The sequence below is a fragment of the Carettochelys insculpta genome, chromosome 13 (assembly GCF_033958435.1).
Source record: "Carettochelys insculpta isolate YL-2023 chromosome 13, ASM3395843v1, whole genome shotgun sequence".
Taxonomy (NCBI): Eukaryota; Metazoa; Chordata; order Testudines; family Carettochelyidae; genus Carettochelys; species Carettochelys insculpta.
This window is the reverse complement of record NC_134149.1, coordinates 20,610,211-20,636,175: the sequence shown is the minus strand read 5'-3', so window position 1 is coordinate 20,636,175 and position 25,965 is coordinate 20,610,211. Positions and strand designations below refer to the sequence as shown.

The window sequence follows — 25,965 nt, the reverse complement described above, 5'->3', positions numbered from 1 at the left end:
TTAAAATTCAATACCAGATTTTATAAGAAAGCAATAACTGCTTTTAAAATACTAATCTTAAATAACAAGCAAATATCTACAACTCCCAGACTACGTCTACATTGCAGGATTCTGTCAGGAGCCCAGAGTCTCCCAACAGAAGTCTGCTGCTTTGTGAGCATTCTGCTGACATCCCTTCTTTCTTGTGGAAGTAAAAAGATAGGGATGTCTCAGTGGAGTGGTTTTCCTGACATTTGGCCCCACATGGCTGGGCCAAATGTTGGGAAAGCCTCTCCCAATAGAACTGTTGCCAGGAGATACATAAATTGCACAACAAATCTGTGTATCTTTTGCCAACAGTTCTCAGCAATCGAGCCATAGCCTTAGGAAAGGTAACTGGGTTTGGGGCTATCTAGTTCAGCCAACCAGGGCTATTCAGAATTATTCCCAATGATACATTTTCTTGCATTTAAGGGGAAAAGTAGTTTTAAACTATCTCAGTGATGAAACTTAAAAAACGCTCCAAGCCCTTTACAGAAGGCACAATAGGAAGATATATTGCTATTAACAGCATCATCCATATTCCGACTAAAAAGGACTCACATAGCTTTTTAACAAAAAAGCAATGGAGAAGACAATTTTCATGATTCAAATTCATATTGTGATAATATTCAGAGGCCTTCATTATGAAAGATCCTTTGTACGAGACAAATACAGAGTGACTGCCATAAAGGCTACCTCTAACGCTAGAAGCATCTGTCAACAATAACGTTTGTTGACAGTGACATGTTGACAAAAACCGTTGACAGAGTGCATTTACACACAAAAGCAGCTTAACAGAGCAATCTGCTCTGTCGACTGAAAGCAGCCAGACTGCCTTGCCCCCATCTGTCAACAGAACAGCTGACCAGAAGCTCTGCAAGCTCTGCACCCATGAACTGTAAGCTGTCCCTGTTGACAGAAGCATCTATGCTGCACTTCTGTCGACAGAAGCATTATTCCTCAAATTTTCGAGGGATAACAGTGTCGTGACAAATGCAGAGTTCTGTCAAGACTACTGACAATGTTTTGCGTGTAGCTGCTCCCTGAGTTATGTGAACAGAAGGCCCCTTCTGTTGACAAAACTCTGTAGCATAGACACAGCTAAAGAATTTACATTTTGTTTTGGAACATGCAGTTGTCTTCCTAATTTAGGTCTACACAACGTCATTCACTTGAGATCACAGTTTTCTAATCTGCTAAATATACATAAAACTTTCCATTAACTTGCCACTTCTATCACCTAATAGTTGACTTCAGTCAAACTACAAGGAAGCACTTTATTCAAAACACACAAGATTCAAAGCGGTAAATCTGACAAGCTGGAGAGAATTAGGAACGTCTACATCTCACTGTATGCCTGTGCCAAAATAATTGCATACTGAACAAAACAAGCAACATATGCTTACTTCTGCATTTGACACTCAGTACCTGGTTCTGAACTATTTAACACACAGCATACTCTCTTTCCAGAATATCACTGTGCTCTTTTTCTACTGTGACACACTGTTGAATTCAAATACATGGAAAGGCTTATTTGTAACCTAATAATTGGATCCTTAATTGTAGGATAGGAATCAGGAGCTGACGTTAGTTATATTACCAAAATTCTTTTTACAGGGTGGTATGTTTCTGCCGTTAATCTCCTTTGTATTAGTGCGATAAATACTGATTTATTAAAATAACAATACAAACCTTCCTTTCACGTACAACCTTTGCTCTTATTAAAGTGTTTACTGATCCAGAATATTCTTCTATTATCTTAGTAGTAATTAAAAACATTAAGATTACATATAGCAAATGAGCTGAAAAGCAACTTTATCATGACAGAGTAGTCATCCTCAACACTTCTACAAATACCTCCTTCAGTGCACAGGATGGAATTAACTAGCAAAAGAACTCATTTGAAAAGAATTTTGCCCAGATATTTTAAGCATGCTTTTAAATAAATGTTTAAGTCTGTCCTTAATGTATGCTGCTGTGATTGTGTAGAAGATACGTGGGGGATGTTGTTTGGCATCAATACCTAACACAATACAGCACGTAAAGGACGCAGACTGTGATGTCTCAACTATTCCTGTTGCCATACGAATTTTCTTTGAAGAGTTAGACTGTGATCTCACATCTTGTGTATGAAAAGACATTGTATATATGATCAAAACCAAGAGAAATCACATCTTATCAGCTACCTGAGAGTGCCAGCCTTCTCCACACACACACACACACACCCCCCAACTTCAGCCAGAGTATCAGTTTACATGGGAGACCCACTAAAGAGGTCCACTACCTAGTGAGAGAAAAAAAGTTACCTGCCTTTTACTGTTGTTCTTGGACATGTGTTGCTTCTGACCATTTCAATACATGTGCACACATTCTGCGTGCAGGATCATTGTAAGACTTTTCTGCAGCGGTAGCATCCCCCAAGGTGACGTCTCCTTGACATATCTATGCCCCTGCCGACACTGCCCCCTGCTCAGTTTCTTGCCACTAGAGCAGTCCACCAGAAGGGAAGCAAGAGGATTGTTTATAAACATAAGAAACACATCTGGTAGAACAGTTACAAAAATAAGTAACCATTTCTTCTCTGAGTGCCTGCTCCTGTGCATTCCAATATGCAACTTACCAGCAGTATCAGTGGAAGAGTGGCTAGACCTCATCTAGTGCCAGCTTACAGAACTGCCCTGCCAAATGTATTGTTGTTCCTTGACTTCAGGCAATGGCATAAATGTGTTGTAAAAGTATGGATCGAGGACCACAGCACCATCCTGCAGATGACTTGGACAAGAATCTGAGCCAGATACATAATCACCTTCAGAGACAGAACCTTAACCAGGTCAAAGCAGAGTTGGATACATGAGGTGATCCTGGACCATAGGTGCTGTGCTGTAACTGGGAGGCCTTTCATCCGTTCTGCAATCACAATGAACAACTACGGCATTGTGAAAGGCCTAGTACATGCTAACTAAAAGCCAAGGCTCGCTAATCATCCAGTCACTATAGGGGCTCGTCTGCATACTTGGCTCAATCTAATTCTTGACCTTCCCCCCCACCCCTCCACTCTCTGATTTGCTCACCTTGATTATCTTTTTCTGATTTGTCCTCCTTGCTTACTGTTTTTGTTTCTCTGTGTCTTAAATATTGAGTCTGTTCTGGTCTGGCTATGGTCTGAAGAAGTGGGTCTGTCCCACGAAAGCTCACCTAATAAACTATTTTGTTAGTCTTTAAAGTGCTACTTGACTGCTTTTTGTTTTGATAGTGTATAGACTAGCACGGCTTCCTCTCTGTTACTAATCATCCAGGGAGTGAAGTGCCTGCCCCCAATCAGTAGCATGAGGCTTAGAAAAATAACTGGGAGAAAATGTCTTGGTTCACATGAAAAACCAACATGTTTGACTGAAGTAAAGGCAAAACAGGAACACTGCTTTATATGACAAGTAGGACAATGGGCAGGTGCCTAATGGTTCAAACGGGAGCGGTCAGGCATGGGAGAACCAAATTTAGGTCTCATGGCAGAAAAGGGTCACACTCCTGCAGATTGCATATCCAGGCCTTTAAGAAAACAGCTTACTACCAGGCCCCCAAACAATGAGCATGTCCCCACCCCAGGGTGAAAGACAGAGATAACCATGAGATGCATTTAAATGGACGTCAGTGACAATACCTGATGCTTAAGATACAAGAGGTAATCTATGAGGAGAGGCAACAAGGCCTGCATAGGGGACCGTGAAAAAAACAGCTTCCATTTAGTGAGATAAGTCGACTGGGGGGACAATTTGTGGCTGCCTAGCAGTACTCAGACCATGTCTGAGCACTGTAGCTCACGGTGGGTCCCCATGGAGCTTCCAAGCCATAAAATGCAAGAGTTGCAAGATTTGAGTGCTGGATGTGGCTCTGATCAGCCCCCAAAAGACAGGAGCATGGTGAACCAGTACTGCCTTTCCCATGCTGGGGCTACCAATATGACCAAGGCCCAGTTCTGATGAATCTTGAGAAGGACCCTGTGCAACAGCAGGAACAAGGGAAAGGTATGAAAAAACTACTCCATCCATAAGAAGCAGCCCTGGTAGCACCTTAAAGACTAACACATTTATTAGGTAATGAGCTTCTGTGAGTAAGACCCACTTCCTCAGATCCCCCAGCTCCATCCATGTTATTCAGAAAGCATCAGTCGGGGACTCCCTACTGTGATCCTGGAACTAGCAGAAGCAGATGCAATTCCTGCTGTGTCAGCTCATGATCCACCTGGGGATACCCCAAGGCTGAAAGATTGTGTGGGTTACATCCACCCTGTGGGACCGTTCACACAACTGAAAGACTGACTGAAGCAATTCACAATGCTGTTCTGCACACCCAGAAAATATGAGACCTGAGGAAGGATCACATACCGAATGGAAATCTCCCAGAGATGGAGGACTTCTTGACAGATGGAAGATGAATGAGTACCACTCTGCCTGATGATGTAAAACATGGCTATCGTGGTGTTGGTCAGGATCACACACATTCGCCCCTCAGGTGCTGTAGGAATGACTGGCATGCTAGGTGTACCGCACAGAGTTCCCAGGTGTGATACGAAAATACAACTTTGCTTTCAACCACAAGCCTTGGCTATACAGGTTGAGTATGTGAGGACCCCACCCCATGTCCAAGATATCTGTCACCAGAGTGACCTCCAGCTGCAACACAGTAAAGGGAACTCCTGCACATACTACTCAGGTCTGGTGCCATCAACTGATGGAGGTCACTAGTGGAAGCATGACCAACCTGTCTGGATGATCTTGGGGCATCCTGAATACTGATGTCAGTGATACATAAAGCGGGCGCAATGCACTGCAGTATACCATGTATTGGAGCAGCTCCATACAACTGCACACTATTGTGGCCGGACAGCACTGAAGGAACTGGATGAGGAGACACCCTATAGCTTGGAAACGAACCTCAAGCAGGGAAGCCATCAGCCAGACAGATTTGAAAAAGGCCCCAATGAACTTTTTTCTTCAAGAAGGGACCAGACTGGACTTGAGCACATTGGGAATAAGGTTTAGCTGGGAGAAAAACCACCCTTGTGAGCACCATGTGTCAAAGAACCTGCTCCCTGGAGTTGCCCACAATGAGCCAATTGTGCAAATACAGGAACATCTGGGACAATGGAAACGTGAAAATATGCATCCTCCAGGTCAAGAATGGCCAACCAGAGCCAGGGAAGGAATCAAAAGCAAGGAGACAATGTGGAACTGTAGCTTTCTTATAAATGTGTTCAGGTTCTGGAGATCCAGTATGGGGTGAAAGTCACTTTTGGCCTTGAAAATAAGGAAATATCTCAAGTAGAACCCCCTACCCCTGAATTCCTGGGGAACCACCTCTATAGCCCCTAGAGAGAAAAGCAACTGCACCTCCTGAAGGAGACACTCATGAGAAGGGTCCCTGAAGAGGGATGGAGACAGGGATGATACGGAACTGGATAGACTGCTACACTCCTACCGTGGTCAAGGCCCAACAATCTAAGGTAATATGAGTTGAAGGAGGGAGGGGCAACACCTCATCCACTATAAAGGCCTCCAAAGATCACACAGATACTGGATTCAAGAGCCCCTCCCTGCGTACTGGACTCAACAGTACCAGGTCCAAGGCACTATGGCATGGCTGGTGCCACAAGTACTGCCTCCAGTGCCTCATCCAATCTCCTAGATGGAGAGTGGCTTCTCTTGGTCTGCTTCTTCTTTGGCACTGGAGAATGAGAGAGGTGTTGGGTGGAGGAGCCAGTCCCAGGCTGAAGGAATTGGTGCTGATGGCCACAGTATTCTTCACAGTATGGCATCAACATCTCTTACATAAAGGCCAGCACACTGTGCGCTGAAGGAATGAAGGCCCTCTCCTGAGGCTGTGGCTGAAGGGCCAACTCCATGAGGATAAATTTAAGCTGTTGGTCTCCTTCTATTTGGTTCTCATAATAAACCCTTGGCAAATGAGCACTTATAAGGGAGATGGCCCTTTACCAAACGCTCTAACCACACAGCGTGCAGGTCACCTCAGGTGCTACAGCTGACCCAACTAGGGAAAAGTCTTCTGATGATCATGCATGCACACAAATACTGGAATGCATAGGAGCAAGCACTTGCAGCAGAAAAAGTAACCTATGACCTCAAATTGCAGGAGATTATGGTCTGAATCTGATGAAGGATAATTACTATTATGTATTTACTAGAAGATTTACCCGGCACTGCTCAGATCCTTAACTCCATTTCTGTTTTTCTTCATTTAAATCATTGCTCTGGACTGGGGCTGGAGATGAGGAGTTCCATATGCAGGCTGCTCTGAGGGAAGGGACAGCCCTCCCTTACCACAGCAGCTTAGGGCCAGGCGAGAATTGTCTCTCCATGGCTGCTACAGCTCCACAGTGGGCACAAGCAGGGGAGGGCTGAGAGTCTACTCCCACCATGCCCCAGGCAGAGCAAGAAACACAGCAAACTGTGAACTTCCCCCTTGTTCACTGCCAAAGGGAAATAGCCAGCAACGCTCCAGTATGAATTATTGGAAGGATGGGGGAGCTGGAAGAGGACACTGAAATTCAGGTCCCTTGCCCTTCCTAAAGATGCCTGGGGAATGAAAGACGTGGGGGTGAGAAGTCAGCCAGCCCCTTTCACCTGCCCACTGATTCTCTGTTTTCTGTACAGTGTTTTGAGAAGCACTCATTCTGGACACATCCTGCTCTCCTGGCACAACAATCTCTTATCTTGGTTTAAATCAGGATAACAGGAAGCTGCATAACAAATCTGGTGGTCCTAGCTCTTATCCTTTAGGAGGAGTTCTTGAAAAAACAGAGTGATGTACAGACAAACTCTCACACATATATCTATTATCATTTTAACTTCAAGACTTACACACAAGACACATACTCAGAGTAAACTGCAATGCATCTGGACTTCACATCTGAAGCAGACAGAAACAGTGCAAATAATCCTATCCAAACTCTCATTGCATCCAATATCCACTTTAAAACTATACATAAAATCAGATGAGGTCATGGATGGTAGAACCTTTAATATTACCCACTAACACTGGCATCATAATCACAATTATTTATAAAAACAAGGGAGAACATAAATACACACATTTATTTAAAATTATAAATTCAACTTTGTTATAAGAGTATTATATCTAGGAATATTATTAAGCTCCTCACCAGAACATGCACTTACCAATGACTCACCACTCAGCAGAAAACAGAAAACTAGATTTTTTTTAAAAACAACCATTTGACAGTAAAGTCTACAGATGCATGCAGGTGGAACAACAATCTCAAAACAGCCACTTTATTCTAGCTAAAACTGCCATCTGCTAGCTTAACGTCCAAATCAAGTTCCAGGTGCATCAATGAATTATGTAGAATATTTTTGCTTCTAATCTGTTTGGATTTCCTCACAGACCCCACTCAGCAGATAAAAAGTAACACATTTCTCAAACATCCAACACCACTGTACATTGTACTACGTCATACTCTGAATCAACCTTAAGTTTACAGGAACAAAGCAGTTGGTTTGGGTTACCTGAAGCAGGTTAGCAAGGTATTTTGCTCAAAAAAACCAAACAAAAATATTTAAAAAACACAAACCAACAAAAAAACCAAACACCGTAGCCCTACGTTTACGCCCCTTTTTGTTTTCTAAAAGAATACATATTAGGATTTGTTGTGGGGGAGGGACTAAGTGGAGAGAGTTATGGCTTTATTGGACTGAAGACTCACCAGATATAACCAGGTATAGCATAAGCATGTATTGCATTAATTCCCAGCCTTGTCAAGATCACCTTTTTCAAAACGATACAGCATCATATTCAGGTTTACTGGTGTATGACACTCACCTTCTTCTGACTTTGAAGCCAATGGAGGGTTGTTTACAAATTCCTCTGTATTTCCTTCTCCACCCCCACGGGATCTTGAATTCCAGACTTTAATCACTTCAACGTCATTATCACTTCCACTTGAACTACTATCTTTCTTTCCTTTTTTTCCCTTGGATTTTTTTTTCCTAGAAACATAACATTGTATATTCACTATTTAAGAATATGGTGATGAGAGATCCAACAACTTTAACAATTAAAGAAAAACCCACCCTGCCACAAATACTGCTTAAATGTTTGTAATCTTAAAAGAAAAGAAAGAAATCTAACAGAACTTAAGTTATTCAGGTATACTTCACACAGAAAAGCTCAATTTACTTAGCGTAATCATCAGAGCTTAAACTCATTGAAGATTCATTTGAATCAGAAGCTATGAATTCATCCAAACTGTCTTCATCGAAGTAGCCCTGAAAAAACAAGAACAAGTATTTTATTAAATACCATCACTGAGACCAAGCATGCCAAACATGTGGTTTGGGGACCACATGCAGCCCAAATGAAATTTTTTGCAGCCCACGACTACATGGTGATAAAAGTATATAAGCACGGCCACACTCTGCTGGCGCTATAACCCTGCTTTTCATGCCTGCACACTGTAACCCTCCTCTTCCTGCTCAACATCAGTCTCTGCCGCTGCTGCTGGGCCTGTGGTGCAGCCAGCTGCCTCTGGCACAGCTTCGGCAACTGCTTCTTTGGTAAGGCAGGGAGCCCCTCTGCTCCTTCCCCCAACCGGATCTCCCACTACCGCCCTTTTTCCCCAATTTCTCCACCTTCCCCCAATTAGAGGTGGATTAACGGGTCATGGGGCCCTGAGCCAGGGCACATGGCCCTGCCCGCCCCCCCCTTTTTCACTCCTGACAGGGAGATGGGCTCAGGGCATGGGGGCATGCCCCACTCTAACAGGAGTGCCAGGTAGGCAGAGCTAGCTGGGCACAGGGCTACTTACATTTTATAGGGGTTCCAAATTGGCAGGGACCCCTGCTCATAGCAGGTTGGCTCAGTGGCTAATCCACCACTGCACCATATCATCACCCACCTCACCATAAACTCACTCCAGTTCCCACCAGCACTTCTCACTTTCTCTTTCCCCATCCCTGCTAGCTGCTTACTACACCATCATCTTTTCTCTCATTTCACTTTCTAGCTCAAACCTGCAGCCACAGTTTACACTCTGCTTCCACCACCACTGTACCCCAACTTTATCTTGTTACTCCCCAATTCTACAACATACTCTCCATCTTCCTCCTACCCTCTCCCCATCTGAACTGTTTCCATACCATCAGCATATTTTCCTCATATTTCTACTGACTATTACATTTTATCTGTTCACCAACATATTCCACCAGTTTATTCTCTTATTGATACTTTTCCTACCCACCACCTCTTCCTTCCCTTTCTCCTCCAGCACCTTAAATTTATATATGAGCAAACAATTTTACATATCAAATTTATCAACTATTAATAAAATTATAAAACAATAACATTTATATTAAGTATTAAATTCTCAGTTAAAATTATTGTATTATATTCAAACAAAACTTGTAAATAGATTATAAAATATACCTAAAACATAATCTATGATAATAAATAATTACAACTTTCTGTAGAAGTAAATTTTCTTTGGTAGCTCTTGAAGCTATCAGTTTTCGTTTGGATGGCCCTCAGTAGGCTTTGTTTGACATGCCCGGTCTAGACTGAAAACTCTATTAAACAATTAAGTATTGGACTATTCTTCATGTAAACAAAGAAGAGTTCAGTGAAAGACCAACATTTCAAAATATTTGAATAATGACAAAATTTCCAGAAAAAAGATAAAATACTAGCCATAAGTGAAACAGCCAGAAAAAAAAAATCATTGTGCCCCACAGCCAAAGAAATTTCCACTAACTCTCCAAAACTCTACCTATCACTTGCCATGTCTTATTTGGAAAGTCTTCTCTGGATACAGAAATATGTATTTTGATACATGTTACTTACCTTATTTTCTTTACTAATATAGTCCAGCTGTAAACACCAAGGGTGAGTCCAGATTCTGCTTAACATCTGGAAGTCCTGGAAGAGCTTAGCTCCAGCTTTACCTTTTCCACCTTCACTGCTGCAACCTACACCTGACAAAGTTCCAATTATGAGCATCATATCTGAACGCTATAGAGTCGTGTTTCCACATGCACATTTCACATTGTAATTTCTCTTTTACAGAGGTAAACCACCTAGTTACCTGACTGGCCAAAATTAGATTCCTATATCTTTCTTGACAAACAGTTACATGATAACATCCTTTAAAAGAAGTGCATTCCCCCCCGCCCCCAGCGAAGGGGCATTCATGTTTCAAGTATGTAAAAGCAATTATTTATAAAACCTAATATGATTTTTTCAAGTTTTAATTAACTCATATCATTGTTTAATGTCACTGTTCCCTTGCATATTTTGTAACTTTAAAACCATCCTAATGTAAAACAGCCAGAAGGTATAAACACGGTCTATTTTCATTAACCAAGCTGAATTTTCTGGAAAAAGTGAATAGCATTTGCAGTGAATGAATTAAAAAAGGATTTGATTTTGAATAGTTTAAAGCAGGGATGGTCAACCTATGGTCTACCAGAGCATTTCACAAAGACCTGAAGCCTGCTTCAACATAACCTATATATTCTTTACAGTTTTTCCTGTCTTCTATTATGCTGATGGATTTTACACACTGGATTTTGTTGTTTTCAAATAGAAACAACCTATTTAAAGTATTGTGTATCTAAGTACATACAGAATCAGAATCGGCTGGCTCGCACAAGGTTGTGTATAGGTCTATGTGGTCCTTCTGTGTAATAAGGTTGGACCTAAAGCAGTGTGTCTCAAACTGGGCTTTGTGAACTCCACTGAGAAACTCCTCCATGCCTCCCTCTCTCAGCTACTCTCCCTCCCAATGCCTCCTTTACACCGGGTAATTTGCACCATGAAGGAGGGAGAAGAGTAGGAACCGTGGTTCTGTGCTGCTCCTGCAAGCAGCAGGCAACACCTCTGCATCCTCGTGGCAGCTGGGGGAAAGGAGAGGGTCTCTGTGCACTGCCCCCACCCTAAGCACTGCCTCTGCAGCTCCCACTGGCCACGAACTACACCCCAACCCTCTGCCCCAGCCCATAACTGATACCCCCTCCCACAGCATAGCCACCTGGCCTAGCCTGCACCCTGTCCAATGAAAGTGAAGAGAGTTGTGGGGGAATGAAGTGAGTAGGGGTGGGACCTCAGAGAAGAGGGCAGGGTACAGCATGTCTTCAAAGAAGGGAGAGCGGGCAAGGGTTGAGCAGGAGGGCTTGGGGTCCCTGAAAATAAAAATGATGGTCATCAGGTTGCTAAAGTTTGAGAACCACTGGTCTAAATGGCTCAAAACTACTGTTTTATACCTATCTCACAGTAGTGGAAGGTACCTTGTGAGGTCATCAAATTCAGTCACCTGCACTCACAGCAGGACCAAGGACCATCCCTGACAGTTTTTTTTTTTTTTAAAACCTATTTGCCTCAGATTTGTAAATGGGCGCCTCAAGGACTAAACTCACAGCCCTGGGTTTAGCAGGCCAATGCTCAAACCACTGAGCTACCCCTCCCCCCCAGTGTGGAGTTCTTGAAACTGACTAATTTCGTATTTATCTACACAGTGAAGCCTATTTAAATGAAATAACTGGAAAACCATACATTTTCTGAATTGCAAAACTAAATGCCTATGAGTGGATCAGGATCAAAACCTCATCCAAGTTTTTCAGTCAACAAGACTAATAAAATGAATGCATAATGAAAAGCATGATAGGAAGCTTGTTTTTTGCCACATTAAAAAGTTTTACTATAGTTAGCTCCACGTAATAATGACTCTTTTGTGTTCCAAATTAAAGATAAAAATAACACTAACAGCTGGGATGGCTCTCATGAAAAGGGTAGCTAGGAAAGTGTTAAGTTCAGATACCCTAACTGCAAGTTACAGAAAGAGAAACGACTACCTTCTCTAAGCTGAAGTCAAATGGCTTAGATGGTAGCAATATGGCTAAATATTAACATGAAAGACTCAGCATCTAGATGTATTTGTGTCACTGTCAGTCTCTCAGTGCATGGAATCAGGCTTGGTGCATGAGATGCTGAGGCCCTGGAGGATTCAGGTGCTGCCTGCATAATGGATGTCAGGGCTGATGGATCTTATGCCCATGACTTGGACAACTTTGTGGCCTGTGCCAAAGAGTGGAAGCAATGCTCTAGTGGGAGGCTTCAGAGACTGCCAGTGCAGAGACAAATCCTTTGGTACCAGGTCCAGAGTGGAAGACTATGCGGTGTATACCAAAGAACTGGGTGCAGATTCCTGCCATGAAGGGTGAAGTGCAAACTCCATGAGGAGCTGATGGAGCTTTTCACAGCCCAACCCCGAAAGGGGACACTGGAAGAGAAGCAAAACCCTTCTCCACTTGCTGACTGCCTAACACTAACTAGAGAAAAACAGCTCTGCTAAAGAACTATTTTATTTATACAATAAAGAACTAGGGAGACATAAGCCGTGTCTACACGTGCACGCTACTTCAAAGTAGTGGCACTAACTTCGAAATAGCGCTCGTCATGGCTACACGTGTTGGGCGCTATTTCGATGTTAACATCGACGTTAGGCGGCGAGACGTCGAAGCCGCTAACCCCATGAGGGAATGGGAATAGCACCCTACTTCGAAGTTGAACGTCGAAGTAGGGACCGTGTAGTCGTTGCACGTCCCGCAACATCGAAATAGCGGGGTCCGCCATGGCGGCCATCAGCTGAGGGGTTGAGAGACGCTCTCTCTCCAGCCCCTGCGGGGCTCTATGGTCACTGTGGGCAGCAGCCCTTAGCCCGGGGCTTCTGGCTGCTGCTGCTGCGGCAGCTGGGGATCCATGCTGCAAGCACAGGGTCCGCAACCAGTTGTCGGCTCTGTGGATCTTGTGTGTTGTTTAGTGCAAGTATGTCTGGGAGGGGCCCTTTAAGGGAGCGGTTTGCTGTTGAGTCCGCCCTGTGACTGTCTGCAGCTGTGCCTGGCACCCTTATTTCGTTGTGTGCTACTTTGGCGTGTAGACGTTCCCTCGCAGTGCCTATTTTGATGTGGTGTTGCACAACGTCAATGTTGAACATTGACGTGGCCAGCCCTGGAGGACGTGCAGACGTTATTCATCGAAATAGGCTACTTCGATGTAGGCTTCACGTGTAGACGTAGCCATAGTGTAGCAACAATTACTCTGTCAAAGTTCCAACAGTTTGCACAAGCTGGAAGAAGGAACTGGGGGCAGATGGATTGGGAGGGCCATAATAGGACTGTACAATGGTGCCACTCCAGGTGGTTCCACAGCTGACCTGAAGGGTAGCAGCTGGGGTAAATCTTTCCAACAGTCATGCACGTGGCACATGCACGCCTAACAAGTATATATGAGCAAGCACTCGAAGAATGAGAACAAAGTAACAGCACTAAAAGATTAATCATAATGGGTTAATGGGATAATCTGCGTCCCAAAAGGTACATACTTTAAGGATATGTTGTTTGTAACGTGGTAGGATAAAAAACAGTTTATACCAGAAGCCCAAAAATTGCAGCCAACATGTACAAGAAACCAGCAAAAGTTATGAAAAACTCAGAAAACTACTTCTATTTCTCCAACAGAAAATTGCTGTCTGAAGAAGTATGTTTTGATAAAATGTACAGCTGATTTATTTTTGAACCAGACTGCTGACTTCAACTGGATATGCACCTGGAATGTTGTAAGACGGAATACAAACATATTTTCCTTCAGTGCATTTATATATGTGAGCACCACTACAGAATAGACTAAGTTATAAGCTTGATTAGTGATATGCTCTACAACACTATTAAAAAACACTGTGTGTGTTCTGCTTTGAAAAACACTCCTATAGGTTTTTTTTCTTTAAATAAAAGATTTCACTGCTTATTTAAAAAAGAAAAACCTGAAAGAGCTTTTGGTTTTTAGACCTGCAATTTTTATAAATAAAATTACCAACACTGGGTCCTGACGACTATTTAAATTAGCATCTTAACTGGAACAAAGGAAATAGCTCACACAAAGTTTGAAAAAGAAAACCTACATAAGACACTATCACACCTAACTGTAACCCACACATCTAAGACAACATTGTGAAGCTCACATCCAGGTTCAATATTTGGTGTAAATTATAATTTGATACAAAACTCAGTTCAACTTCATTCTTTTCTTAGATTAATTTAGGAATGGTAACTGCAACAGCAAAAAGTTGTGGGCAACCACTCCAGTAACTATACTACACAACCAATTTAAACTATGCCATATACTTTAGCCTGCGTCATGTTAAAAGGAGTGGTTAGTACCTCTGCATGATGGACTAACTTAGTAGCAGTTCTCAAAAATATACATAAACTAGTTTATTCATTAGATTAAAAAGATGACTGCATTGTCATGATGATCTCATATGTTCTGCAACTACAGAATTTAACAAGAAGGATATTTCATTAACTTAAAATAATATTGCTACAGAGTTTATATGTTGTTGCTGTACAACTGCTGTGGAATCTGGTCTGACTGTACCATGCCGTACAGAAAGTCTTGGTTAGCTATCCGAGTTATCATCATTGATTGTAAATACAACACTATCACTTTAAAAGTCCTAGTGACATTCAGGTCTTTCAAGATGCTGAACTGCAATCCCCAGGAAAACCATCCAAGTTTTAGAGTCAAGGTCGCAGCAGTTCACTGAACTTGAATATGCCTTAGCTCAAGATGTGATATTTTACAGTTCAACAAAGTTTGTGTATAGCTCTGCATCTTCTAAAATACTAAGGGTGGTAAAAAAAATTAGAAGGGCAGAATGGTCCTGAGACATCACTGAAATCTGATGACAAACCTAAGTCTTTTTACTACCAGACCTGAGTCAGAACAGGAAATGTCATATCATGCTGTAAAACAAACAACATTAAAAAGTACTGCCCAACAAGGTACAATGAAAGATTCTGAAAAACACGTGTCACTGCACCTCAATTCTGAGTTGTTCTCGTGCCAGTCTTTGTGGTAAGTAGTACAATGTTGGGGACAAACCAGGGCAAGGAAGAGATCAACTAATTTTCTCTTGAAACAGATGTGGGTCTCCAGATTTAAAGACTTGTGTGATAATCTCAAGTTCCGTTGAAATAATATGTTTGCTTAAAGAGTACCAGCAATTAATCCACATAAGTAATTCATGCATTAAGTTATACTTTTGGGGTGGAAAAGGAAGGTAGGGAGTACTGAATGACAAACAAGATGTAATGAGATGTATTTGTATTCTTCAGTAAATATTTAGTTATATGCAACCAAGTATTTTGCAAGTTTTAAGTTTCAGTTGCAAACTGGACTCCTACTGAAAACCAAAGAAATCACTTACAGTATGTCAGGGAGACATGGAAAAGCTGATTACATAAGGACTAATCAGGTTACCCAATAATACTTTGGTTACTTACCTGTCAAGTGATCCAAGTAATACTGATAGAGCTTACACTGAATAGGTGTCATTCTAACTGCTAAAACATATTCATATTTTGGTGGCAGGAACTTTGTTAATGCTGTGTAATCCTTCCTCTGTAATTTTACAAAAGGATGTTAGTCAAACATATGTGTATATAAACCAAGTGGATTATCACCAAAGTTTAAAAATCTTTGTACTTTTGTACCTTAACATACAAAGGCTGTGTCTATACTAGCAAGTTCTTTCAAAAGATTTTTTGAAAGAAGGGGCTCTTTCAAACGATCCCATGGAGCATCTACACACAAAAAACCTTCTTTTGAAATTAAATCAAAAGAATGCAGCACTCCTTTTGAAATAGCTCTTCCTTCCCATTTCAGGAAGACTGGCTTCTTTCGAAAGAACATGCGTAGATGCTCTGCAGGCCCTTTTGTGGAAAGGGCAGTCATCATGGGGCCTGATTTTTCAATCCCTGGCCCATACTTCTGAAAGAGTGGGGCTGTGTGGATGCTCTCTTCTGAAAGAGCAGCTCACTCTTTTGATCTGCTTTTTGGTGTGTGGACACACCATTTCGAAAGAAGTTTTTTTTGGAAGAGATCTTCTGGAAGGGCTTCTTTCATAAGATCTCTGTAATGTAGACATAGCCAAGATGTGCCATACAAGCCAACTCTAGGATTTTTTGCAACCACCATGAAAAAAATATAATACAGATTGAAAGCCAGTTATACCAGCCCAGCTCCAGAGAGCTATTTTATCTAGTACATCTGGTTACACACTATATGTATCTCCTCTATGCACAGAATTTAGGTCCCTGGTGGGTCAAATGAAATTTCAACAAATGTTTCTAGTGACTGCTTTTCTTCAGCATAGCTACCCTTGTTAAAGTCTGGGTAAATCAGCCCCACATCACAGTGTTTGTATTTGGACGCTAGTTGTGACTCCCCAGGGATGCCACTATATGAGGAGTGTGGGTGCTATTTGCAATTTTTGAATGCTTGCTTGTCTCAGTGCTATTTCTAATCCCTTTCCCCATTCACTCTCTTTCAGTTTCTGCTTGTCTCCATATGCTTCCTCAGAATGGTGCATGTTTACAGTTTGGAGGCTAACAGTTAACTGGCTTGGGACATCTAATAATACTTAAATATTACATTATTACTACATTATTTGTGTATTAAGATTTTGATAGTTGCTGCCTTTCTTCATGATATAAGCAAAAAAGATTAGTGGGAATGGCTTGCTTTCCAGTACTATATTACTGTATATTTAGCTTTAACTGGGTAAGGCCCCTCTTGCTAGTGTGTACTTCCATAGTCAGAAGGACTGGTACAGAAGTTACCAAAAACATTTCCAATGTGGACAATTTTTTAGTTCAAATAGAGAGACTGCTTCATGGACCAGCCACCTTCACGATTAATGACAGAGTGGTAGAGTACTTACGTACCTGAACGCATCCAGCGAGCATCTCATATAGTATGTGAGCACGCTTCTTCATTACCCTAACATCTACCATGGTGGAGTCTGCACACTGCCCATTCTGAATCGGATTTATAAACCGATTTCTGAATTCTTTAATTGATCCAAGCAAATTTTCCTTGATAAAATTAACCATGCAGTGATCTGGAAGAGAAAGATCAACTCCAAGTCCTCAAAATTAAATATGAAGGAAAACAACAACATTATCAAAATGATATATTGTAATAGCTAAAAACAAATTACGGCAGTCAGTAAAGGCATGCATTACCAGGAGACTTCATTCTAAATTAACTAGACTTCCAAAAGTAAGTATGTAAGAAACACAGTTTTAGAGCAGTTTACATAGCTAAAGTATCTCTAATACATTTATCCAAAAGACAAACTAAAAAGTAACAAATGAATATTTGACTATAAGGTGTGGTTTGCTATCACCAGAATACATCATCTTCTCTTACATCAAAACTAAACATACTTATAATATTATGACAACACTGGCAGAAAGGTAGCAAAATAAATGTTTTCTGCACTGACTGACTACAGAAGCATTTACTTACATTCTATAAGATTATTCTGCAGTGGTGTTCCTGTGAGAATTATCCTCCTCCTAGATCGGATAGCATTCATAGCCTTCGAAACAGCAGAAGCTTCATTTTTTAATATGTGCCCCTCATCACATACAACGAAGTCAGGGCCTAGAAGAAAATCAAGATGTCTAATGAAATTAATTTATCTTCTGTAATCACTAGGATGCTGACTGTCTATGAGAATCTGACTACACTCCATTAACAGGAAACCATACCCTATTTTTAAACAAAGTACTCTATATTTAAAAAGGCATCAAAAGCCCATATTATTGGCTTGCAAATGCATTCATAATAGTTGATTTTCCAAGATATACAATGTTGTGTCCACTGTACTAGTGCATAGGAGTAAGCAAAAAGTTGTAAAAGCACATTCTTATTAAAAATGTTTAGACACACGTTAGACAAGATAGGTGAGATGTGTTTTACTGAACCTGGGGAAGAGCCTGTGTAGCTCAAAAAGCTTGTCTCTTCCATCAACAGAAGTTGGTTCAATAACAGCTATCATTTCCTGGGATCGACACTGCTACACCACTTTAAAAACTTATTGGTAATGCACGTTTTCCCTATCAAATGTCGTAAGTACACATTGTTCAAGTGAAGTTACACTGCCCTCTATTGGTGACTGATAAGATGTTATAGAGAGAACCGGAAGTCCAATAGCAATATTCTCTGTATGAAGACAATAGAGCAGCGTGCAATATTCTACTAAATAGGAGATGCAGCTTCAAGAGTGATGAAAGTTACCACAGTTACGAAAGGAAATTTCAATTGATAGTCAATAGCAGCAAAGGCCCAGCTCAAAGTTCCCTCAAACTTTTTTTCATTAATTTAATAACTGAAAGTACGGCAATAACTTCATTTTAATTGGGCTTAATGTGGAGATATTTCAAACACTGCTTGATACGTCTATTACACAGAAATTCTCAAGATTGAAATATTCAAGCTACCACTCTTAAGAAGCCAGCCTCCTGATCAACCCACAATGGATATTTTCCTAGTACAGCTTCCCACCCACACATCCACAATCAATAGTCTTTCCTAACAAGAAACATGCAATTACCTTTGACTGCAATAGTGGAAGAAACTAAGTAACTAGGACTTTGTGCTTATACCTAAGTTTTTCAAATGTGGCTACCAGGGTCTTTTTGTGAGCCTGGACTTAAACTCATCCTTTCCCTTCCTGTCTGTCGCTGCACCCCCACCTCCCTTTTCCACTCCAACATACACTGCCTCCTCTGGTTCTGGGCTTTGCCAGTACAGCAATCAGCTTGGACCTCTAGCTGCAGAGGTTCAGATTAGCCACAGGGCCATGCAATCCAGTCCTGCCCCTAAACTTATCCCTCCTCCTCCACTGCCTCTGGCTTCCATCCCATCCTCTGGCCCCAGTTCCTGGCTGCACAGCTACTGGTCTCTGTTCCATGGACCCACATTTCCTCCACATCATGCCTGGTCCCCAGCTGCCTCTCTACTCACATCTCCATCCTGGGCTTAATCTGTCCCCATCTTGCCAGGGCTGAGTAAACGTGTTGTGAAGTGATATCTGTTTTTCTTAACATCACTATTCACTGCCTCCCTGCCAGCTACCAAGTGTGCCGGTGTGAAAACTGGTATTAAGAAAAGACAAATATCACTTTTCACAGAAACAAATGTACTAGTTAGCAAGTCTTTTAAAAAAAGCAAAAGAAATAACAAAAAGGGAGAAGAACAAACAAGACATTTGTTTATATTCTCTTTAGGTACAGTACAGAACAGAGAAAACTGTACATTTTCACCTGAGACTGCAAAAAATGTATAAATTACAGTAGTTTGGAGATATGTATACTTAAGTTAATTGAGTATTTTAGAAAGACGTGTCAGTGGTCACCAGCAACAGTATCTTTATATAGGTACATCTCATTCATATCTGCAAGAAAGTCCTACCTTAAAATACTCAATTCATAATGGCATGATTCTGTATGATCATTTCCACACAGGTAATTTCAGAGTTAATTGTAAATAAAACTACTTAGGAGTTCATAATACTTCACCATGAAATAATGTTACTAAAAGTATATTCAAAAATACCAAAATATTTTCCACTTTCAAGAAGTCTAAATTCAGCCCATCCCCTTAAACGGGGAGCTTACTTTCTACCCTGACGCCTTATATTAACATTCACCTACCTGGATCAACCAGAGCCTTGTTAAATATTTCCTTAAGTTTTCTACTTTTCACATTCCTGCCTTGTGCAAGATTACGGTACATCTCATAGCCTATGATCATAACTCCTCCTTCTTCCTGCCATCGCTGCAGCATATAGGCTCTTTCCTGAGGGCGTTTTACAGTTGCTAGTTCAGAGACCTTTTGAGAGAGAAAACTGGATGTTGGACTCTGCTTTCAACTGAGGCACAATGCGAGTCTTGCAGAGTACTATACTGCTTTTACATACCTACTTGACCCCTACAACATTAATACATTTTCTGCATATGTAAAACACAATCTCTTATAAGTACTTTGAATGGTTACATTCTTCACAATTACTCCAAGTATTCAGCTACATATTGGATTTAAATTAAAAAATATTCTTAAAAAATTAAATACCTCTAGTTTCTCATCATCTTCTAAACTTTCTTGCCATTTTTCAAACTCATTTAGCCAGTTCAAGGCAGTGTTGAGTGGACACACCACAAGAGCTGTGCTAAAATCCAGTTTATCACACAATAGAACTGTATGGAGAAAACTAACTACCTGCAAGAGGGAATAAATCAAATTAGTATGACAACTACCATGAGGTTATTTAAAGGGAAAAAGGTGCACATCCACATCAAGTCTTCATTTCCTCTAATGACTGTATAAAGTTTACTAACAACAATCTTCCTACCCAAAAAGTGACACTCTTTTAGGAAAGAGTAGATAACTCACTTTTCTGCTTTAAACAATCTCCTTTAATCCTCTCACTTTCAAGAACACATCTAATTGTCTTTGGAACTATATGCATCTCAAATGCCCTTACCTGAATAACTCATGGCATACATTTATTATTCTGTGTGTGAAAGATCTGCCAACATTTTTAATTTATCCCCAGTTTCCTAACTGTGGGTGGTATCTCCAATTAGCTGAGCCATTTCGCAAGCATAAAAAGCCTCACATAATTTCATTAATCGTTTTTGTAATTTTTTAAGTTTCTAGTAGGTCAAGTTTTTGAGCTTCCTTTCTTTGCCAATGAGACTAAGCCCAATTCCTTAAAATTACTTACAAGGAAAGATTATAGTTACTTGAAATTTAGCACCAGTCTTGCATTACATGCTTTCCAAGTTAACAATTCCATCAATATGTTGACCATTTAACAGTTCATTCCAGACTGCAGGACTGTGATACAAACATGCAACATTCAATGGGCAATGAGCTGCTTTTGGCTCTGGGAATTATGCTTTATGTCATCAGCAGGGGGAGAACTAGCAGACCTGTTCTTATTAAGATGAGATTGGCTGTTAACGTCTTATGCTAAAATAGTGATTCATAAAGAAAAGAGTGTCCCAAAATTGGTCATTAAAGACATTCTAGTGACTTTGAGTGCTCATTTTCTTCTGTGCTCTTTACTGGAGTTGCATCTCCTTCTTAAACTTTTTAAAGGCCTTATAGAAAATCTCTTAACACCTATCGTAAATCTATTTCTTACCATGGAAATAAACGGAGGACAAAGGAAGCAGCAAAAGGTTAGAGGAAGCACTGAAAAAACAATGTAAAAGGGGGTGGGGTATCAATTTTTATTAGATTATAAAGAATGCTCATTAAAACACAGGCTACATCTAGATTGCTGAGAATTGTAGGCAAAAGGTACACGAATTGTGCACTGCATTTGCATATCTTTGCTGACAGTTCTGTCAGGAAAGGCTTTTCTGACATTTGGCCCATCCACATGGGGCCAAATATAAAAAAAGCCCTATGTTGAGACATCTCTTCTTCCTCATGGAACGAGGTGTACAGGGATGTCGACAGAACATTCCCAACTGGCGGATCTCTTAAGAGAGATGCGATCTGGACACATGCTCTGTCAACAAAAGTCTGCAGTCTAGACATCGACACAAAGCATGTTTGTTACTGGCCTTCTCTTCAATTATTTGAAAGCTACATTCCATTAATTCCTTAATCACGTGATCAGTTACAGGTGACAGAAAACAGAAACCTTCTGTTCTGAGACTATTTCCTAACTATATATCATTTTATCAACTGAAAGATGATAGTTATCAGATGATCCAACTAGTACATATGTCACATTAACAGACTCCAATATTTTGCAATATCCAGTATAAGGTACTAAAGGTTTGCCTAAAAGTTAGATTACACCTAATTCAGAGCTGGTTGTTTTAGGTAATACTAAACATTAGTTTCAAGATTTATGTGCAAAAAATAACATTTCCTATGAGTTAACAATGACAAAATAATCATATGTGAACATCCACAAAATGTTGATCCTCTTAGAGGCATCATATCTTCCAAATGGATGCTATTTCTGAAGACAGCAGTCTCTTCAAACTGGAGATAAGACTATTATTTTAATATATTAAATCCCATACTGCATCTCAGTTGCCAGACTTTAATACAACTTCCTCTTGAGGGAAGGTAAAGAAAAAAAAAAAAGGACTAAATTGTTACAGAATTCTGCTACGGTGCTGCTGCAAATCAAATCACTGACAGCGAACAAATAGTTATCTCAGGGATGCCCAAGGGATAATCCAAGAGCCACTGAAGAATGGAACCAATTTAAATAGCACACACAAGAAGGAATGTTTCAGAGAGCACAGCCTACTTGAAAAAGAGTAATGTTAAACAAATTCAGAAATATAGGTTTCAAACAAATTTAACAGATGTGTATTCATCCCTGTGTGGCGACATTTTCTGGAATGCAAAGAAGTTAATACATATAACTCTACTATTCTACAAATCACATGCTTTTCAAGTAATGAGGGATGTTAACACAGTTAACTGCTTAAACGACAGCACTTACCCAGTTAACCATTTTAACCTAGATACTGCTACCTGACCCTGACTGCCAACAGAGTTAACTGGCAAGGGCTGGCATACCAGTAACCTTACCAGTTAACACCCCTGGTCAGTAATACTAATTTTTTCACAGTAACGGAGAGGGAGCCACGCTAGTCTATACAGAAGTGGGTCTGTCCCACAAAAGCTCATCTAATAAATCATTCTGTTAGTCTTTAAAGTGCTACTTGACTGCTTTTTTGTTTTAATTTTATCATCTAATTCAGTAATTGTTAAGTAAGTACAATATGCAGTGATAGACCTCAGAGTGCATGAAAAGACCTTTTCTGCAACTGGTGTTCTTTGAGACATGTTGCTCATGCCCATTCCTCTTAGGCATGCATGCTTGCCACATGAACTGGTGCTAGAAGTTTTTCTCCTCAGTGGTATCCATACGGGACAGGGTCCGGCACTTACTGGAGAGGGGAGGACACATATTGTGCTATATTAGAGGCACCACTAGCTCCCCTTATGCTCTGCTCCTTCTTGTCAGAATTCAGACAGTGAGGAAGGAGGGCTGGTCATAAAATGGACATGACCAACATATCACAAAGAACACCAGTTACAGAAAAGGTAACAGACATGTCTTCCAGTGCTTGCTCATGTCCATTCCACGTTAGGTGACCCCCAAGCAGTATCTCTAGGGGTGGGAAGAAATTCATTAACATGCAGTTTGAAGCACATGACAGACATCCAGGATGTGCAAGTACTCTTCTTCAGCCAAGTTATGCTGCTTAGGGCAGAACACTGGTAATAAAAAGGCCTGGTTAACACTAGAAGACAAAACTACCTTCAGAAGAAAAGCCAGAAGAGGATGAATTTGCACCTTACCATTAAAGTGCTGAGGTGTCTGCTTTCAGCTTCAACACATACTTGGGCTGATGTAACCTTCAACAAGAAGGCTATGTTCCAAGACAGGCAGAAAGGGAGCAGGAGCCTAGGGAACTTGAACTGAGGACCCGCAAGTCTTGAAACATGACCAAATTAAGGACCCATTCAAGGACAGGATCCTTGACAGATGGGCACATCTTTTTGAGGCCTCTGACGAATCGAGCATTTCATGTGAAAACAAAGAGAACCTCTAGATTTTGGGGGTGAAAAGCTAAGACCTCAACCAAATGGATCCTAAAAGCAGCAAGGGCCAAGCCCTGCATCTTCAGTAAGAAAAGGTAATCCAGAATATCCTATAATGACAAAGCTGATAGGGAAATGTCTTGCTCAGAAGCCCAGTGAGAGAACCTGGACCACTTTGTCCCGTAAATTAATTTAAGAGATTGTTTCCTATTCTCCAGGAGAATTTGCTGCAACTCACATGAGTAAGCCTGTTTTTCAGGACTTAACCATGCAATATCCGTATCATGAGGTGGAGGGAGGCGAGTCTGAAGTGCAGAAGGGGGATCCTGGTGGTTGGACAGCTGCTATTAGTGGGCTACCACAAGGCTCAGCAGCATGCCAAACCCATGTTGGCATTCTAGGACAATCAGAATGATTTGAGCCTGGTCTCCCTTGACCTTTGACAGAACTCTACTAATCAATGGGATCAGAGGGAATGCATAAAAAAGCTCCAAATACCGTGACAGGAGGAATATTTCAGAGACTGTGCCCCTGCCCAGTCCCTGCAGGGAGCCAAAGTGGGGAAACTTCCTGTTCAGGCTGGTAGTGAAGACATCTACTCTGAGAGGTCCCCACCTTTGAAAGATCAAACAATTCGCTTTGGGGTGAAAAGACCATTTGTGGGGAGAGAAGAAACATCTGTTCCGTTGTTCTGCCACTGAGTTTCTGATGCCTGGATAATGAGAAAACTCCAGTAGAATGGCATGATGGATGCAGAACGCCCACAGGCTGATCGCTTTTTGACAAAGGGACTACAACCAAGCTCCCCCTTGCCTGTTGATATAGAACATGGAGGCCGAGTTGTCTGTTAACACTTGGACCACTTATACCTTGGATCTAGCAGGCTCTGTTGTCAACACCACAGAAGGGCTTGAGCTTTTGACAGGGACACCAGAAGAGGACTGTCAGGGTTGGTCCACCACTGCAGTGTGGGGAGAACTGTAGGCAGAAGGGTGACGACTTCGTCCAGGTGAACCCTGGCAGTGGTGTACACTGTGGACAGACACTGTTCAAGGGTCCTCATATGAAGTCTCTCAAGGCCTATGACATACGTACATGTGCCCCAGGAAATGGAGACGTGCATACCGCAGAGAGGAGAGGAAACTTGGAAAGGTCTGCAATGAGGTCTTTCTTGGCTGGATGGGGGTGGAGGAAGGAGGAGGAGATGTGCTTACACAGATGGAGTCAAGAACTGGCCTGATGAACAATATCTGTTGAACAGGAAGTAATTTTGATTTCTCTTTGTTGACTATCAGGCTGAGCCACCCACATATTTCCAGCACGACCATGACAGCATTCTGGACTGGAGACCTGGAGAGTCCAGCATCCTGCATTGCCTGCAGGACCTCTGGGGTTGACAGCATTTCCAAGTCCTAGATCCCCATGCCACTGTCCAGAGTAGGTGGTATGTCCCTAGGAGGGCTTGCCCACTCACCAGACACTGACTCCTCTACTTTTACTTGAAGGGAAGAGCTATCATTCTTGGGTTGAGGCTTACCTATGGCCCTGTGGCTGCCCTTGTGAGAGATGGGGAACATCCTCTGCTGGGAATCTTCCTCTTAGGAGCCAGTGCTGGGGAAGTCAACCTCTGCAGCTCTGATGATGGGCCCTGCTGGGTGGTCGATGCTGAAGTACTGGTCTCGTGCTGGGGTCGGTGACTATACCATCAGTAAAGCTTTAAACCTAACATTCCACTTTTTTGATGTGTAGCTAAAAGCTTTTGCAAATATGACACTTGTGGCTAATATGGATCTCAAACAGATGCCAAAGTGAGCATAGGTTTTTTGCCCCAGTAGCAGCTCAAACTCCCAGAGAGAGGCACACTCCATCCCAAACAGAAGTCTCTATTTGCGGACAATACACTTTATACTACACAGGAAGGAAAGAAAAACTGCTAAAACAACTATATACAAAAAAGTATGTATGAACAGAAAAAGACAAAAGCTTTGCTAGAGTAAAGGAGCGTTCTGTGAACCAGCACTGGCGGAGAGAAGGAACTGAGGGTGGGGAGGTCTCTAATAGTGCACCTTACGAATACCACCTAAGGGGGCTCCTCAGCCAGTCCCCTACAGGTACTACGGAAGTAAAAACTGCCAACATTAGGACATATGGCAAGCATGCACACCTAACATGAGATGGACACGAGCAAAACACTTGAAGAATGTATTTTACAAATGGCAAATATGTATTAACTCCAAGTCTTTCAGAAAAGAGACCCAAACTCCAGTAACAGGCACAATCTCTTTTTAAGCAACTTCATCATATCATTGCGAAGAAGGGAGGTGGTCTTATATGAAAACCATTCAACTTGGCTTCTGGCTACACCAACTCAGGGAATGTGTTCCAGAGTACAGGACATGCCTCAGCAAAAGCCCTTTGCTACTT

The 25,965-nt window shown here is 41.5% G+C and overlaps 1 protein-coding gene across 2 annotated transcripts in view; it reads right to left on the bottom strand.

Annotated features, from left to right (window-relative positions):
* Positions 1-25,965, bottom strand: part of ATRX (ATRX chromatin remodeler) — a 168,825-nt gene that overhangs the window by 46,224 nt on the left and 96,636 nt on the right. For both annotated transcript variants that reach the window (XM_075008068.1, XM_075008069.1), the window contains 8 exons: positions 20,026-20,172; positions 19,608-19,785; positions 17,416-17,553; positions 16,830-17,005; positions 15,387-15,504; positions 9,892-10,022; positions 8,233-8,321; positions 7,876-8,042 (listed from right to left, as the gene is read on the bottom strand). In XM_075008068.1, coding sequence (XP_074864169.1) covers positions 7,876-8,042; positions 8,233-8,321; positions 9,892-10,022; positions 15,387-15,504; positions 16,830-17,005; positions 17,416-17,553; positions 19,608-19,785; positions 20,026-20,172 — 1,144 coding nt within the window. The remainder of the gene's footprint in view (positions 1-7,875; positions 8,043-8,232; positions 8,322-9,891; positions 10,023-15,386; positions 15,505-16,829; positions 17,006-17,415; positions 17,554-19,607; positions 19,786-20,025; positions 20,173-25,965) is intronic.